This window comes from Bos indicus x Bos taurus, chromosome 25, assembly GCF_003369695.1.
Source record: "Bos indicus x Bos taurus breed Angus x Brahman F1 hybrid chromosome 25, Bos_hybrid_MaternalHap_v2.0, whole genome shotgun sequence".
In the NCBI taxonomy this organism is placed as follows: Eukaryota; Metazoa; Chordata; class Mammalia; order Artiodactyla; family Bovidae; genus Bos; species Bos indicus x Bos taurus.
In genome coordinates, this window is record NC_040100.1 from 3790933 (window position 1) to 3807745 (window position 16813).

Below are 16813 nucleotides of genomic sequence, written 5' to 3' on the forward strand. Positions count from 1 at the left end.
CCTGTTCCCATCTTACAGAGGGGCAGACTGAGGCTCAGAGCAGCAAGGCGCAGCCTTAGGAGTGGAATGGGTACCCCACGGGTCCAACTGGCAGGCGGCGGCTGAAGATGGACTTGGGCCTGCGGCAGTCTCGCGGGGGCGGGGGGGGGGGGCCTGAGCGGTCAGCGGAAGCGCTGATTGGCTGCCGATGACGAAACTGGGATGCCTGCGCTGTGATTGGTGGCCCCTGGGGGCGGGAGTCTCGAGATTGACAAGGACAGATGGCGGCCACAAAGGGATGGTGAGCTCCCAGCGGGGTCCTGGCGACCAACCCCCACCACTGTTCAAGCCAGGCTGGAAGCCAGAAAAGTCTCGGTGACGTGGAAGGAACAGATGAGGATTCCAGAGCCAAGCTCTTACAGACCGTTGGGGGTGGGGGTCCCCAGTTGGGCAGTGGAGCGAGGTGGAGGTGTTCCCCGCGGTGCCCGAGGAGAGGGCTGCTCAGGAGCGGAATGACCTGTCCTGGAGAGATTCCACGGACCCCTGCCCGCATCCTCTGAGCCAGGCCTAGGGGCTGGTTCTAAATTCCACGCATTCTGCAAAAATGAGCACCGGCTGCGCGCGTTCCAGGGGCTGTTCCCCTCCCCCCCATCTCTGCAAACGAGGTGCAAACTCTGGTGGCAGAGGCGATCACACCTAGGGAGGAGCGGGGCCTAACCTAGTACCTGGGACGGAAGAGCGGCCAGGCCAGGGAACCACAGCGCACGCAAAGGTCAGGAGTTGTGGCTGAGACCTGGCTGGGTCTCGAGGAGGAGTGGATCTGCTCGAGTGAGGCCGTTGTCTCCAGGCCCCGTGGAGGCAATAGGATGCTATGGGAAGGAGGCAGACACTCCCGTGGCGCACAGGAGCACCTGTGCTGACCGGAAAGTGCGCCCACCCCCCCCCCCCCACCTCCGCCCCCATCAGAACTGGCTCTGGGGCCCCACGTCAGATTCCGGGGTGCAGTTCTTCCTCCAGCCAGAAGCATGTTTGCCTCCTCAGCGATTTCCGTTTCACAGGTCCCGGACCGCAGGACCCTGCACACACAGGCACACGGACCTGTGTACGCGAGTGGGTGTGTGCACACAGGAATACATGCAGGCACGTACAAGAGCCCAGTGCACACAACACAGACGCACACAGACACAGACATGCACACACACAGGCACACAGACCCGCCCCCACTCAGCCCACAGGCTGCCACCCTCTGTCCCTGGGGACTCCTTGCCCCACTTCTCCTAGACCCTGACTGGCAGCTCCTCCCACCTCCAGTTGGGTAGGGGGCCAGCAGGTCCCCAGAGTTCTGAGGGTGGGTTCCCCCCAAGCCTGCCGTGGAGGACGAGCAGGAGTCCAGCCTCCCATTGCTCAGATAGGGAAACAGGCCTAGAGAGTGCCCAGCGAGTCTGGGCAGGTGCAGCCGGTGCTCCAAGCTACTCCACTGGGGTCGATTGTGAGCCCAAACGAAGAACATGCAGTTGAACTTGTAAGGAAGGAAGAAGCAAAGAGAGACAAGCTTTCTTCCCTTCCGTGAGTCCTTCCCTGGCAGGGGCAGGACTGCTGGAGGCCAGGCGGGGCAGCTGGGGGCAGCTGTGGTTCCTAAGATGCAGCCTGGCCAGAAAAAAGTGGGATTTTTTTTTCACAGACAGCCATTCACATCCTTTTGGGGTGGGTCTTCCAGTCCCGCTGGGGGCTCCAGCCCCGGGAGGACCCAGGTGGGTCCCTCAGAGTTTCCCAGGGGCATCTCACAGGACACTTCAAGCCCAGCCCCCTGTGCTCCCGAGCTCAGGCTCTTTCCCTGTTCTTCTCCGGGGAGACCTCGTTGGAGGACACGCAGACCTAGCTGGGCCCCTCTTCCTCCAGGGACACATCGGCTTCTGCCAGAATTGGGGAGGGCTCCAAAACACACTGAAGTGTAGAGTGGGTGATGCTACAAAGAGACCCACCCCTCTGGACTCCCTGGGGACCCTCTGGCCTCAGTTTCCCTCCTTCCAGGGACAGCAAGACTGATGGGGGAGGGGCTCCGAGACCCCTGGGGCAGCAAGAGGAGAAGGGGACAGATGGGGGCTCCGGGCAGAAGGAGGCCCAGAGAAGGGGCCCAGGCCTGCCCAGCAGGAGTGGGGCGGAGCTGAGCAATTGGCCTGAAGCCCCAGCCGGTTCGTGTGGGCCCCTGAGCTTAGCCAAGAGGAGGCCGAGCCTCCCTGAGGTGTGAATAATTAAGACCAAAGCTGCAGGAGATGGGGGAGGGGACCCTGCACCCCTCTCCCTGCCCCCACCCCCACCAGACAGGGACGACCCCCAGAAGGGGAGGGAGACACACCTGCCAGGAACCTGGGGCTGGACAGGCTGGTCAGAAAGAGCTACATCCCTATCACAGTTGTTGCTTTAAGAATTAAGAGGAGCCGGCAAGGGGATCTGGTTTGCTTGTTCTCACTTCCCCTTGCCGCAGCAGTGCCCCAGTAAGAAAGCCTTGCCTGAAAAAAGAATTAAGAGAATGGGGGCTTCCCTGGTGGTCCAGTGGCCAAGACTCTGTGCTCCCAGTACAGGGGGCCGGGTTTCAATCCTTGGTCAGAGAACTGGATTCCGCACGCTGCGAATTAAGAGCTGCATGCGGTGCTAACAGATCCTGAAGGCCGAAATGAAGATCAAATTTCCCACATGCTGAACTAAGACCCCGTGCAGCCAAAGAAATAAATACTAAAAAAAAAAAAGGTATGGTATCTATGTATATATACACACATACATGCAATGGAATACTGCTCAGTCATAAAAGGGAATGAAATCTTGCCTTTTGTGACAACATGGCTGGATCTAGAGGGTATGCTGCTAAGTGAAATAAGTCAAACAAAGACAAATATTGTAGTAACAAGACAAAAACAGACTCACAGACACAAAGAGCAAACAGGTGGTTGCCAGAATGGAGGACTTGGGGCGGGGGATGAGTGAGTGAAATCGGGGAAGGGGACTTAGAGGTACAGATATCCGGGTACAGAATCAGTAGTTCACAAGGACGCAATGCACAACATAGGGGGTGTAGTTAATACTGTAACACCCCGGTGTGGTGGGTGACACATGGTGACGACTTATCCTGGTAGTGACTGTAGCATTTAGTACATCTCTGAGTAACACTCACTATGAATATGTGTAGCCTACACTATGCCGTGCCCCTGAAACCAACATAACAGTGTAAGTCAGTGATGCTTCAGTAAAGAACCAACAAATGGAACAGGTATGTCCAGATACTGAAACTCATGGGATCGGTTCCCCCAGAAACAAAGGAACACAAGCGTCCAGGCCAAGTGGCTTCTTTGGGAGGTGACCCCAGGATGAGGAGAGACGGGGACGAGAAGGAGAGCAATGCTGCACCGCGGGCGCCGGGCTCCGAGCCCCACTGGGCGGTTCAGGAGAGCAGGGCAGCGCACCGCAGGCAGAGCCGTCCCCGACGAGCAGGGCGCGGGCCTGTCAGCCCCGCGCCTCCCCATCCTGGTGGGCTGCTTTCCAGAGCTGAGGTTCACAGGCAGCACCCCTGTGACGGGGGAGCCGAGGGATATGTTATGTCCTTATTATCATGACCCCCCACTGTATTTATTTTATTCCAATTAATTAACCAAATAACTTTTAACTGTGGTAAGATACATTAGCATAAAGGGAGCTTCCCCCGTGGCTCAGGGGTAAAGAATCTGCCTGCCAATGCAGGAGACGTAGATTCGACGCCTGAGTTGGGAAGATCCCCTGGAGGAGCAAACGGCAAGCCACTCCAGTATCCTTGCCTGGAGAATCCCATGGACAGAGGAGCCCGGCGGGCTACAGTCCATGGGGTCACCAAAGAGTCAGACACGAGTTAGCAGCTAAACAACAGTAGCATAAAATCTACCGTCGTAACCGTTCCTAATGGTTCAGTAGAGCCGTCTTTATCCGCACTGTCGGACCATCATCAAATCGCCACCATCGTCTCCAGAACTCGCTCCACCTTGTAAAATGGACGCTCTGTCCCCACTGAACACTGACTCCCGGTCTCCCAGCCCCTGGCCCCCACCCCTGCCCAGTCTGTCTCCATGAACGTGACACTCAGGACCTCACCCAAGTGGAGGCCTACAGCGCTTGTGCTCTTGTGGTGAGCTGATTTCACTTCGCATAATGGTCCCAAGGGTCACCCACGCGGTAGCAAGTGCCAGAATTTCTTTTTTAAGGCTGAATACTGGGGCTTCCCTGGTGGTCCAGTGGTTAAGAATTTGCCTTGTAATGAAAGGGACACGGTTTCGATCCCTGGTCCGGGAAGATCCCACATGCTGCGGCAGAGCAACTAAGCCCATGTACCTTAACTAAAGAGTAGCCCCTGCTTGCTGCACCTAAAGAAAAGCCCAGCCCGAGCAGCAACGAAGACTCAGCACAGCCAAAAAAATAAAAAGACTGAATCCTGTTCAGTTGTATTGATACGCCACATCCGTCCACGAGCGTTTTGGCGGCTTCCATTTATTAGCTCTTGTGAATAATGCTGCTGTGAACGCAAGCGTACAAGGCCCTGCTTTCCATTCTTTTGGGTACAGACCCAGAAGTGGACCTGCTGGGTCATGTGGCCATTCCAATTTTAAGGTTTTGAAAAACTGCCATAACGTCTCGCACAGCAGCTGCACCATTTTCATCCCCAGCAACGGTGTACGAGGGTTGTGTTTCATTTTCCAACGCAGAGCATCGGACGTGTCCACTGCCCCTCCCCTCGCTGTCCCCGAACAGATGCCAGTGTTCCTTATCTGCGCAGACAGACCTCCCTCTGTCCTGTCGCGTAGCCTCGTCACGTCCCGTCTTATCTACCTTGGCCCCTGCTCATCGACCTTCACATCGTATCTCGTGTATCATGACTGGCACAGACACTGCTGAACGGAACAGTGGCAGGAGCCTGTTTACAAGTGCCCGGGCTAGATTCCTGGAAGGATAATTCCTGGGTCACTTGACATTCTGATCGATGCGGTCTGATGGCCTCCCCCTGAGACCCTCCCCACAGTCCCTGCCCGGCAGAGGGTGAGTGTTTCTTTACACCCTCCCCAACCTGGACGAAATCGCTCTTGAAGCTTCTGGCCAAGCGGAGAGGTGAGGAGCAGGGTGCAGTGTGCCCTGGGGAGTCTGTGCTCACCGGGAGTGCAGGGGTCTGCCCAGGGGGCTCCTGCCTGCTGGGTTTCCTTGTTCCCCGAAACGCCACTGGCCGATATGAGGGCTGTATGTAAAAGCCTCCCACCCCTCCAGGGCTCCAGATGACGTCTCATCAAAGCACTGGCACCAGGGAGTCCCTGGGTTCCTGTGGCTCCCGAGGTGCCGTGGGGGCTCAGAAGCGGCTGGGGTACGGCCAGTTCCCCCGACTCACCCGGCCCGAGGCCCTCCTCACAAAGGCCGTTGTCCCTGAGGGTGTAGGGTGGGCCCTGGCTGGCCGTCTTCCTCTTTTCTCTGTTTCTTTGTTCGGAATAGTTTCTGTTGCTGTCTTCAAGTTCAGTAACAGTTTGTTTTGACCCCCTGCAGCATCTAATCTGTTATGAATTTCACCCGAGGTATTTTTAAAAAGATAAAACATTGCCTAGTTTCACCTTTATTAAGTTTTTAAATTAATCCGTTTTGGGGGCCGTGCTGGGTCTTCGTTGCTCTGCGGGCTTTTCTCTAGTTGCGGCGGGAGGGGGCTATTCCTTGCCGTGGTGCTCACGCTTTGCGTTGCAGTGGCTTCTCTTTTGTGGGGCCCAGGCTCCAGGGCACGGGCTCAGCAGCTGTGGCTCACGGGCTTGACTGCCCCACGGCCTGTGGGATCTTCCTGGACCAGGGATTGAACCCGTGTCTCTTGGATCTCCTGTACTGGCAGGCAGGTGTGCTGCTTTACCACGAGCGCCACCTGGGAAGCCCTTCTTCCCTTTATGACCAAATACTATCCTGTCTGGACAGGCCCCATTTTGTTTGTCTGTTCATCAGACAGTGGACATTGGATTTGGATGGTTTCCACTTTTGGGCTATTTATGAATAATGCTAAATTATTGTTGTGTGAAACACATTCTAGGCAAACATATCTGTAAACTTAAAACTCCAGCTCTTGATACCTGGGCTGTTAGGACACCTGTAAAACCCCAGCCCTTTAGAGTGGGGAGGGCTTTTCAGGCTACCCAGCCAACCTCTCGCACCCCCTGAGCCCACCCGAGTTTACAGACGGGGAAACTGACACTCCAGCTGGCAGATGATCTGCCCACCGTTCCAGTTCAAAGAACACTCACTCACAAACCAGTCAGTCCTAAAGGAAATCGGCCCTGAATATTCACTGGAGAGACTGATGCTGAAGCTGAAGCTCCTATACTTTGACCATCTGATGCGAAGAACTAATTCACTGGGAAAGATCCTGATGCTGGGAAAAACTGAGGGCAGGAGAAGGGAGTGACAGAGGAGGACATGGTTGGATGGCATCACCGATTCAGTAGAGTTTGAGTGAAGGCAGGGACATGGTGAAGGACAGGGAAGCCCGGCGTGCTGCAATCCATGGGGTTGCAGAGTCGGACATGACTTGGAGGCTGAACCACCACAGAGAAAAATGCAGGTAAGCTCTGTGAGGCTCCTGTGGGTCAGAGTGCATCTTCACACACGCTGTCTCATTGGATGCCCTACCTCCCCCTTCTGAGGTGGGTCTTTTTATCCTCGTTTCACAGATTTCTTCTTCCAGCAGTTATTTCCTGAACACTCCAGACTGTGAATGAATCCCAGACAGCCAGCACCTCAGCAGAAGAGAGGTCTATGTCCCAGAGGCAGGAAACGGCGGAGCTGGGTAGGAACATCCAGCTTCGAGGTCGCCCTGGGCTTCCTTTTTGGCCTTCCTCCCCATCAGGAGGGAGAGGAAGGAGATGTCTGTGGGGGCGGTGTGGGTGCCCCGGAGGGCTGAGGCTGTGTGCCCCAGAGGGCTGAGGCTGGGAACGGGCTAGGCCCCCAGCATGCCTGGGACAGGGCAGCCGGGCCTCCAGCAGGTCGCAGAGAACTGCCTCTGCCTGTAGAGCGTCCTTCCCTTGAGCTGCGGGCACGTCTCCACCTTCCAGACACACTGACCCTCCTAACTCGTGCCTGTCCACCCGTGAGGTCAAGCTGCCTTTGAAGATAAGGGCGCGGACACCTGGTGGAGACGTGTTTCAGAGCCCTAACTCTTGGCTGTGCTAGTGGTCACTTTGCTTGCGTTCCAATTTGTATTTTCTATTTGTTTTTATATCATGTGTGTTTTGGGTAATTTGAGATCGCTCAGTTGTGTCCGACTCTGCGACCCCATGGACTATACAGTCCCTGGGCCAGAATACTGGAGTGGGTAGCCTTTCCCGTCTCCAGGGGATCTTCCCAACCCAGGGATTGAACCCAGGTCTCTTGCATTGCAGGTGGATTCTTTACCAGCTGAGCCAGAAGGAAGCCCTTCTTTTGGGTAAGTGGCCTTAAACTTGGTAGAAAGGAGGAAAGAGGGAGAGACAGAGACAGAGAGACAAAGAGGGTAACAGAGGGGACCAGACTTGGGGCTGACACAGGGAGGGCAGACAGAGAAGGCTGCGGCCACTGTACCCCGAGAGGCGCCTCTTGCAGCTGAGGTGGGGCGGGGACGAGGCTTGTTTTGGGGTGCCTGGGGCGAGGTGGTTGATGTGCACTGGGCCCTGGAGAGCCTTTGACAGCCCCCGCCGGCCGTGCTGGGGGGAAGCGGGGGCCGCCTCGGGGCTGCCGGCTCAGCCAAACCGCAGGCGGGCTCAGAGCTGCCCCTGGGCCGGCAGCGCGGACGGGGCGGGAGCCCTGCGCGGTGCTCGTCGCTTCGTTCGCTGCTCCGGGCGGTTTCCTGTGGCTGCTGCGGCGGGGGCAGCTGGTCCTGGGCTGGGAGGAGCTCCACTGGGCCCTGTTCAGGGCTTGGAGGGAAGGGGGGAGGAACAGCTCCCAGGAACCAGAGGCCAGAGAGGGGGCTCGGCCCGGAGCTCCTCCCTTTCCCTCTCCTCCCCCGTCACCGCTCCCCTTCATTTCCTCCGGCTTCCAGGCTGCCCTCCGCCGCCTTGCAAGCGAGCAACGCTGGGTGCTGTGCGGCACCGCCCCCGCCCCAGCCCCGTCTCAGCCAGTTGCCCACCCTGCACGCACAGCCCCCGCCCCGCGCCAGGTCCTACACGTGCTACTGCCTCCACTAGGCCCCGCGCTGATGAACGGACTGAAAATACAGAGCCCCTGGGGGGCAGCCCGCCTGTCCCGTGATGCGGAGGAGGGGCCAGCCCAGGGGGCCCTTCTGGGGCCTCTTGCCTGGAGGCTCCTCCCCGTCACCTCCCCAGCCCCTGGCGGCTCCTGCTGTGCCCCTCTTTCCCACAGTCTGCTATTTTAGTGGCATGTCTTCTGTCACCTGTGCTGGGGGAGCCTGACAGCCCAAGACCCAGTTGGGTGGCACCTTCCTGAAGCCCAGCCCAGGCCTGTCCCCCGTTAGTGGTGTACACACAGGTGCCCACTAGGTGTAGGGCCCAGGGCATGGCCTCCATGCCACAATGGTTTTGACTGTCACCTTCCAAGGCCAAACCCAGCCCAGCCCAAATGTGCTGATCCCAACCAAGAGGGATGACACAGATGGGGTTTAAACATGATCATTACCCACCATGGGTCATGGGAACAGTGGGCCAGCCAGCTGGGCACAACCAGCCTCCGGGAGACAGACTTTAAATGTCCAAAGAGAACCCGAACAGAGCCTGCGGCAGGAGGTTATAAAAGAGTGAGCTAATTAAAAGCCACCTTCAGGAAGTCTTTGCTCATACCTGTTCCTGCTCCTGGTAGACAGAAAATCTGCACATCTGGTTTACTAGTTTTGTGAAATACACTAGGTATATCATAGGAAAAAACACACTGGGAGGAAACGTATCAAAACCAACACAATACTGCAAATCAACTAGACTTCAATACCTAACCCCATCGCCCAACCCGTCCCAACCTTGATTCACAGCTCCACTGCTAGAAATGTGTCTACTGCGACATCAAAGGGAGTGTCCACTGAGGTGATGTGTGCAGGAAATGGGAAGCACCCAGATTTTCCTTAATGGGGGAATTGCTGGATCACTTGTGGCAAATCCATACACAGAAATACCACAGAAGGCATAAAAGGCACAGGTTAGAGCTATCTGGACCCACACACCTGGAGGGCACGCCATGATGGTGAAGAAAGTGAACTGCAGCCAGAGGTATGGAACCACTTTTGCGATGACAAAGGCCCGGAGCGCTGATAAGCAGGTGCCTGCAGAGACATGGAGGGTGAGCAGGGTGAAGAGGGGGAATGTGACTCTGGTGGCCTGAAGGGAGGATGGAAAAGAGACAACTGCGGACTGGGAGAGAAAACAGGACGTATCTACCGATGGGAGCCGTAGAGCAGTCTAGGATAGTGCTGCTGCTGCTGCTGCTAAGTCGCTTCAGTCGTGTCCAACTCTGTGTGACCCCATAGATGGCAGCCCACCAGGCTCCCCCGTCCCTGGGATTCTCCAGGCAAGAACACTGGAGTGGGTTGCCATTTTCTTCTCCAATGCATGAAAGTGAAAAGTCAAAGTGAAGTCGCTCAGTCGTGTCCAACTCTTAGCGACCCCATGGACTGCAGCCCACCAGGCTCCTCCGTCCATGGGATTTTCCAGGCAAGAGTACTCGATGGTGCTGCAAATATGTAAATATGGAACGTGTACAGGAACGAGACCTAGATGGCATAAGTAAACTTAAAAAAAAAAATACCAATTTAGAAGCTGGGAATGCAGATTAAGTTTTGTCTAGGATTTACTTCAGTACGCCTTTTTCAGATGTGCAAAAAAAACCAAAAAACAAAAAAACAAAACACCATTCAGTAAAAAGTTGTGAATGGGGACAAGGATAGCGTGGTCTATTGACGTTCTGAACTGGATTTGAGCCCGAGCGTGCAGTGCCCGCCCGTGACTCAGTGGCCTCCAGGCCTGGCAAACATGGCAAGCGTTAAGGGGCCATAACAGCGGCTCTTGCCTTCTCAAGACTGGCCTTCTCTCTGAGTGAGGTTTCTCCCCTCTGCATCCACTTCCCAGGCCGACTCAGTGGCCTGCTTGCAGAGACCTGGAAGACGGACTGACCATGCTTTGTCAAAGGTGATTCTGTGCTGAAAAGCACACAGCGACTCCCCTGGTGGCCCAGTGCCGAAGGCTCCATGCTCGCTCCCAGTGCGGCAGGCCTGGATCTGATCCCTGGTCAGGGAACTAGACCCCACATGCCGCAACCAAGAGTTTGTATGCCACAGAGCCCGGGGCAGCCAGATAAACAGTAAAACCGGACAAAAGTACCCCCTGTGCCCCACCTGACCTGGGCAGCTCCCCAGGCAGGGTGAATGTGATGGATCGCCAGACCTCCCTCCTGGGCAGGCCAGGCCCCTCGGGGGAAGCTCTGGAATCAGATCCTGCAGCTCTTGTGCAGCCTCCCGACCTCTGCTCTGGGAGAACAGTTAGGTGAGGCGTTATCTGTCCCAGGAATCCATGGGCTTTCTGTCCCAGCAGCCCTGGTAACTTTGCAGGGGGTGGTAGGGCCTGATTGTGCCGTGTGCGGAGAAAAGAAACCAGAGAGCAGTCTGCACAAACATCTATTTACAAAAAAAAACAAGTTACATATAATACAAGCTTTTTACACACAGTAGTTTAAACAATTATGTATTTTTACTACCAGAAAGAAAAAAAAATGTAATAAACTAATCATTTTTGCTGTTTTTATACAATGTGACTGGTCATGCACACTTGTTTTAAAACTTTTTGCTAAGTGCAAATACTAGATTCCTCTCTCCAGTTTTAAGGCAAGAACAGGACTGCCACTGGGCAGTCTTTCGCTCCGGGGAGCAAGCCCAGCAGCCCAGAGGGGAAGGTGCTGGCTGCCTCCAGGACTGCTGTCCCCAGACAGGGGCTCATCTCTGCGGGTGTCCCGGCGTTAGTGTCTTGAGGCCACTGACTGTCTTGTCAGATGAGGATGTCCCGTCTCTCCCCCCACCCCATCACTAGGACAGACCACTTCTCCAGGAGACCGAGACCCAGGTGCTGTCTCCAGGACATGTGGACACACAGGCTCATTTCACAGACACGCGGGGACTTACGCTTGGTGACAGCGCTGTGGCCGCTGACCTGCCAGCCACTCCACACGCTGGCTGGAAGAGGAACACTGGAAATTGGGTGCCCTGGGCTCAGAGAGGAAGGAGTGGTTCCCTAGCTGCCCTGTGTGGCTAAGAACTGCCAGAACTCATCTCAGAAGACGAGCCTTGGGATTGGCCTTGAGGGGACCATCACTCTGGTCTCCCTGTGCCGGGTGCCTCTACGCGCAGGGCCTAGGGCAGTCACCGGGCCGGCGCTGGGCACACACCTGCCTGAGGTCTCTGTCCTTGCCGCTGCCCCAGGCCCTCCGTGGAGCCATGAACCCCGGGCCACAGGGCCATGGTGGAGGCTGGCTCCCTCGCTGGATGGTGAATTGGGTCAGAGACCTAGCAGGTTCTGCTGGGCTGGGCTGAGACTGTCACCAGCTGAGCAGGCAGACAGCACCTGGGGACACCTGTTGGCAGCTCCTGGCTCTCAGAGCCCTCCTGTGGGGAGCAGGGGGGCGGAACGTGTCTTCCAGGCACAGGGAGAAACCCTGCAGCTGCACCTGAGGGGCGGGGGGCAGGGGCAGGGTTGGGCAGGGAGGGCCCCCTGGCAGCAGATAGCTGGTGTGGCCTCTCCTCAAGCACCCGCACCCCTCAAGCCCAGATCCGGAGAAAAGAGCAAGGACGCACAACTCAGCCTCATCTCCTCTCCAGCTTAATCTCTGAAAAACAGCTGAGGCTGGTGGCAGAGGGTGCCCAGACATGGAGCATGTCCACTGCACTGAGGTCTGTGTGTGTGAGCTCTGGGAGCCCACAGCCATCGGAGTGTCACCCAGAGAACGGAGGCTAACACTGGGGCCAGGCAGGTTCATCCCCAGGGGGGTACGGCTCTGCAGGCGGGATGGAGTGTGGTGACATGCTGCAAAGCGTGTGCTGGGGCGCAGCTGACACCTGGCTGGGGCTGGACAGCCAAAGTCCACGCGCGGCATGGCAGGGGCTCCCAAACGAGTCCTGACTTCAGGACAGGTCCCCTGGCCCTGGGGACAGCCAGCGCCCCCGCCACACCTTTGGGGGAGAACCTGGGGTGGCAAACACAGCTCCAAGGAGAGCCACCTGGCTGTCACAGCTAGCTCAGAAAGGCCCTGTGTTTGGCGAAGATTCCGGGAACCCCACCGTCAGCTGCCAGGCATTCGGTAGGTAATAGGGATTGAGGGAAACTTGAGTAGGCCACGGAAAACTGGAAAAGTGAAAACTGAGTGGACAGCAAATGTTTCTTCAGATAAAACACAAACATCCCATTGCATGAAGTGGCTCCCTGTGGTCTCATCCGATGGCCAAGAGGGGAGACCCTGGAACCCCTGTGGCAGTGGGGGCCTGAGGGACACAGTCCACAGCTCCCCCCGCCGAGTGGTGTTCCCAGGCTTGTGAACATCACTCAGTCACCCCCTCACTAGGAGCAGCTGGTCAGGGCGGTGGGGCACACCTCACGCTGGGCAGGCCTCGGAGCAGGGGATGGGAGAACCAGGCTTGCTGGACCCAGGTCCAATCTCGTGGCTCTCCAAACTGCGCTGTTACGTCACTTTATTATGGGTCACACTGCTGTGGTGAGGAAGGCTTACATGGTTTTAACTGAGAGACTTCTGTTGTCTGCCAGGGGCTGGGGATGGAGGCAAATATTTCCCTGCATCTATTCCCACAGGGATATGAGTGACAGATGGGTGCCCTGTGGCCAGGGCCCCCACCTGGAAGCTAGAATGGCAGGACTCTTCAGGAAGATGGTTTCGCTGCCCCTGATCTCTGCCCAGGGAGTGCCAGACCAATCCTCATGGGCACCCACAGGGTACCACCACCAGCTGGTCGCTCTTGAAGGAGCTGTGGCCCTTCCCAGGAAGAAACTCTGCCCACCCTTCTGAAAGCCAAGTCCACCACCCCTACTGGGCAGGCCTGGCACAGCCATGGGCCTGGGCCGGGGTGGGAGGGAGCATCTACATCCAGCCTCCACTGCCAGGCACTCGACGGGGCTCCCTGGAGGGGCGGGGCCCAGGCATCAGAAGCGATGCCGAGGCTGGGGGCCAAAGTGCATGGGCAGGTTGTGTTCCAGGGGCAGGTGGATGGGGGCAAATTCGTAGTTGACGCGCATATTGGGCAGGGGCGGCACGTAGGGTGCCGGGATGGGGCCCATGTTGAGGGGGAAGTTGTTGAACACGGGCCGGACGGGCGGCAGGGGGAAGGGTGGGTGCACGAAGGCGTAGGCGGGTATCTGCGGCTGGTGCAGGTTCTGGGGCACGGGCCTCGGCAGGGCCTCGGTCCTCTGCACTTTCTCAGGGGGCTTCTCCAAGGGGGGGCCGATGCGTTTGAAGGTGTTCTCTGAAAAGGAGGTGAGATTTAGTCGACAGAAGGGTTAACCTCACTGCGTGCAGACCTGCTGGGGACCCAGCAGAACTGCTAGAGGTCAGGCCACGCACCGCCGACCTGCCTTCTTCCTGGTGGACATAGGAGTGATGGCCAGGCCAGACTAAGGCCGACTGAAGTCCCCAAGGCAGCATGCACGCACGGGTGCAGCCCCCACCCTTCTCAGCAGTCACCAAGGACAAAAGCACATGTTCCTGCGAGCATCACAGCCCACAGGAGTCTTCTTAGGGGACGGTGGCTCAGATCAGCTCAGAAAGGGTGGAGCGGGTGTGGGAGCCTCTCTCTGAGCCAGCGCCTAGGTGGCCACTGACAGGAGCTCCATCGCGTTCCTCCAGCCTCAGAGGGGTCTCCTGTCTTTTTCAGTTGGCTGTGGCTCCTGTTTGCTTCCTAAAGTTCAATCTCACCAGCTAGGACCTACCTCCCAGCCTTCACGGAGCTGCTAACACTGCCTCTAAACTCTCGGGACCTTTCCCAGAGGGAGCTGGACTTGTGGGTGGGGTAGACTGGGGCCTGCCTGAAGGACAGCCCTCCCTGGGCGTTCCCTGGCGGGTAGGGGGCCGGGATTCCCACAGAGGCAAGCAGTGGGCATCCTCCCCTCCCCGTGGATACGAACTGCCTGGGCGCAGGGCCTGTCCTGGGGAGAACTTGCCTCCATTCTTTCTTTTCTGTTCCTCTTCGGCCTCCTTCTGGATTTCCTCAATTAGCTTCTCATCATCTTCCTAGAAGAAAAGCAACTGATGACAAGTTTGCCCTCAGCCAGCTCCATGCAGGGCTCAGGCCCTACTGGGACATGCAGGAGGCCATGGGTCTGCACACCCCTCGTTCCCAGGTCTCCAAGAACCTTCTTCCTTCAGCACCAGATGGTGTTCCCGTGAGGCTGGGAGAGAGAGCGGGCCTGTGCAGGGCGGGTGGCCGTCTAGGGGCCGGGTTGAGAGCCTGCTCCGTTCACTCAGCTCAGGGTTAAGAACTTCCAGGCAGAGGGCTACCCAAAGGCTTGGGATGGGCTGAGTCTGGAGTAGGCAGGGCCTGAGGAGCTTTAGATCTTGAGTCTACAAGCTCTGGGCACAGACACCCTTCTGAGTAGAGCCTGCAAGTCTTGCAGACTCCCTGAACTGGGCTGGACAGTTCACTGGCCTGCTGACCCTGAAGCTGGCGGTCAGCTCCTAGTCAGTGGTGGGTGACAGACGGAGCAACATCCTGCCCACAGAGCACTGGCTGGGCCACGAGGAAGGCACAGCAGTTTAGGAAGTCCCGGACAGACTCATGCTCGGGAGGCCTGCTTTGCTAATGGGTGACTCAGATGTGGATGGTCCCAGCCTGGGCACAGGCAGACATGTGGGCTTCACCAGGGACACTTCGGGGTCCCTGCCACGTATGGTTCCCTCACCTCCACCTGGCCCAGGCCTGTCCTGTGCAACGTGCTGGGGTTCGACCCGCTCCTCAGCGGCCCTGCAGAAAGGCTAGGGGCTGAGAGGACACTCACAAGACCCATCAATATGGCGCATGTCTTTGCTGCCAGCCACAGGGCTGCTGCTGCACTGGCACGGCCACGGAGGGTGCAGGACTCAAGCCCACCCCGGGAACTGGGGCTGGACAAGGAGCAGAGCAGATGCTGCAGTCAGAAGCTGACAAAACCGAGTGGCAGGCAGGCGTGCTCCGTCTCCTAGGGTCCAGCAGCAGCCTCTCCAAGAGTCCAGGGCAGGCGGGCTGGGCAGAAGTAAGAAGGGCAGGGGTGCCCAATATGGGGGTGGGGAAGTCTGCTGGACTCAAGTGCTGCCCTAGACGAGGCACGAGGCAAGGCCTGGTGAAGTCTGGGCTGGAAAACTGTCAGTGATAGCTGGATTTTCCACTCCGACTAGACACTGCCTGACATCACCTGTGGAACTCTGCAGATGTGAATGGGGGGATGTGAAGAACACGTGGAACCCCTGGACCACAGGAGAGCTTGGCAGTCTCAGCATGGAGCCGGGCCGTGGGCAGTTACTAAGGTCACAGCAAAGATGGTCACACTGACTTCAGACAGTGACGGCCCTGCCATGATCCTGGAGTCATGAGGGTCACTCGCTCAGTGTGCATCGGACACCTACTCCACAAAAAATCCTAAGAGGTCACCCAGCCTCTTTGCGAACACCCCAGGTGAGGAAACTTACTGCCTTGGAGTAACTGCTCAGCCAATCAACACAAAGAGCTCCACGAGCACAGCAGGTGTTGGTGGGCGCAGACTGAAGGTCTCCATGTGAAGGTCAAGATAAATCCTACTTATCTAGGCTAGGAGCTGGCCAACACCTGCATTTTGTTGCCAGTGGCCAGCCTAGGAAGAAAGGTTAAGAAAAGAGTGATCTAGAAGAATGGAACGTGGGAGAGCTGTTGCTCTGCCCTGCCCTGCCCTGAGAGAGCTGGGCCCGCACATTCCTGAACGCCCGAGTCCCTGCATTTCTTCTGTGAAGTGGGCTGCTCTAGGGACTGCACGGGCTTAGCGTGTAAGACCCAGCACCGCACAGGCACGCCTCACTGAGGGGACGAAAGCTGCCCGAAACGCCAGGGGTGAGATTTCAGAAAGATGGGAAGTCTCAGAAACCCCCCAAAGAGCTACTTTGATGGTTCCCTGATCCTGACGTCTGACTTGAAAACGTGGCGGGTGTAGGAATTCTTTCAGTCGGGAGTGTGTACTGAGCGTGCTGGATGCACAGCTCAGAATCAGGGAGACCTGGCCCCTTCCCCAGGGAGCATATATGGTTGTGCTGCAAACAGTTCCAGCTGGCATTCCACTGTGGTCTTCTCCATGGGCTTAAAGAGGACTTTCACAGCACTGAGGACCGACCCCTGAGCCCTGCCCCCTCTTCCTCCTCAGAGTCTCATTTGTCAGGATGAGGAATGAAGGGTGAGGGGTGCTTTGTGAGTGGACTCCATGCCTCTTACAGCACTGTAAATGGGATGGATGAGCAGGGCACCTGCCGCATTTTTATCAACACCAAGTTTCCTGTGATAAATCCAAATGCTCCTGGTAAAAGTTCGCCCCTGAATAAATAGGTGGGTGGGAGGCACTTGCATAGCAAGTGCGAGCCAAGCTTCCTAAGTCAGGTCTGCCAGCTCCGGACGACGGAGCGGCCTAGGCCCCGCGCTGGCCCAGACTGCTGGGCCGGCACCGAGCCCCTCCAGAGGGTGGGGACAGAGCCCGCCAGGCTAAGCTCGGCACCCTCCAGGAGGACCTGGGCCTCCTCCCTTCCTACCTTTGCGCCCGTAACTCTCCCGATTGCTCAGTGGACTTAGGACCGTTTGTCCTCAAGTTCTGGCATTCATTCCCTGGTTAGGCAGTGC

At 57.3% G+C, this 16813-nt stretch overlaps 1 protein-coding gene across 3 annotated transcripts in view; it reads right to left on the minus strand.

The window, feature by feature from the left end:
* Nucleotides 1-9057: 9057 nt before the first annotated feature.
* The window catches only part of RNF216 (ring finger protein 216), a 122160-nt gene continuing 114404 nt past the window's right edge, over nucleotides 9058-16813 (minus strand). For 2 of the 3 annotated variants that reach the window (XM_027528093.1, XM_027528092.1), the window contains exons 16-17: nucleotides 14145-14214; nucleotides 10587-13450 (exon numbers count right to left, since the gene is read on the minus strand). In XM_027528093.1, coding sequence (XP_027383894.1) covers nucleotides 13131-13450; nucleotides 14145-14214 — 390 coding nt within the window. In that variant the 3' untranslated portion in view covers nucleotides 10587-13130. Of the gene's footprint in view, nucleotides 9257-10586; nucleotides 13451-14144; nucleotides 14215-16813 lie in introns of those variants that run through there. The other variant, XM_027528094.1, reaches the window with a different exon arrangement.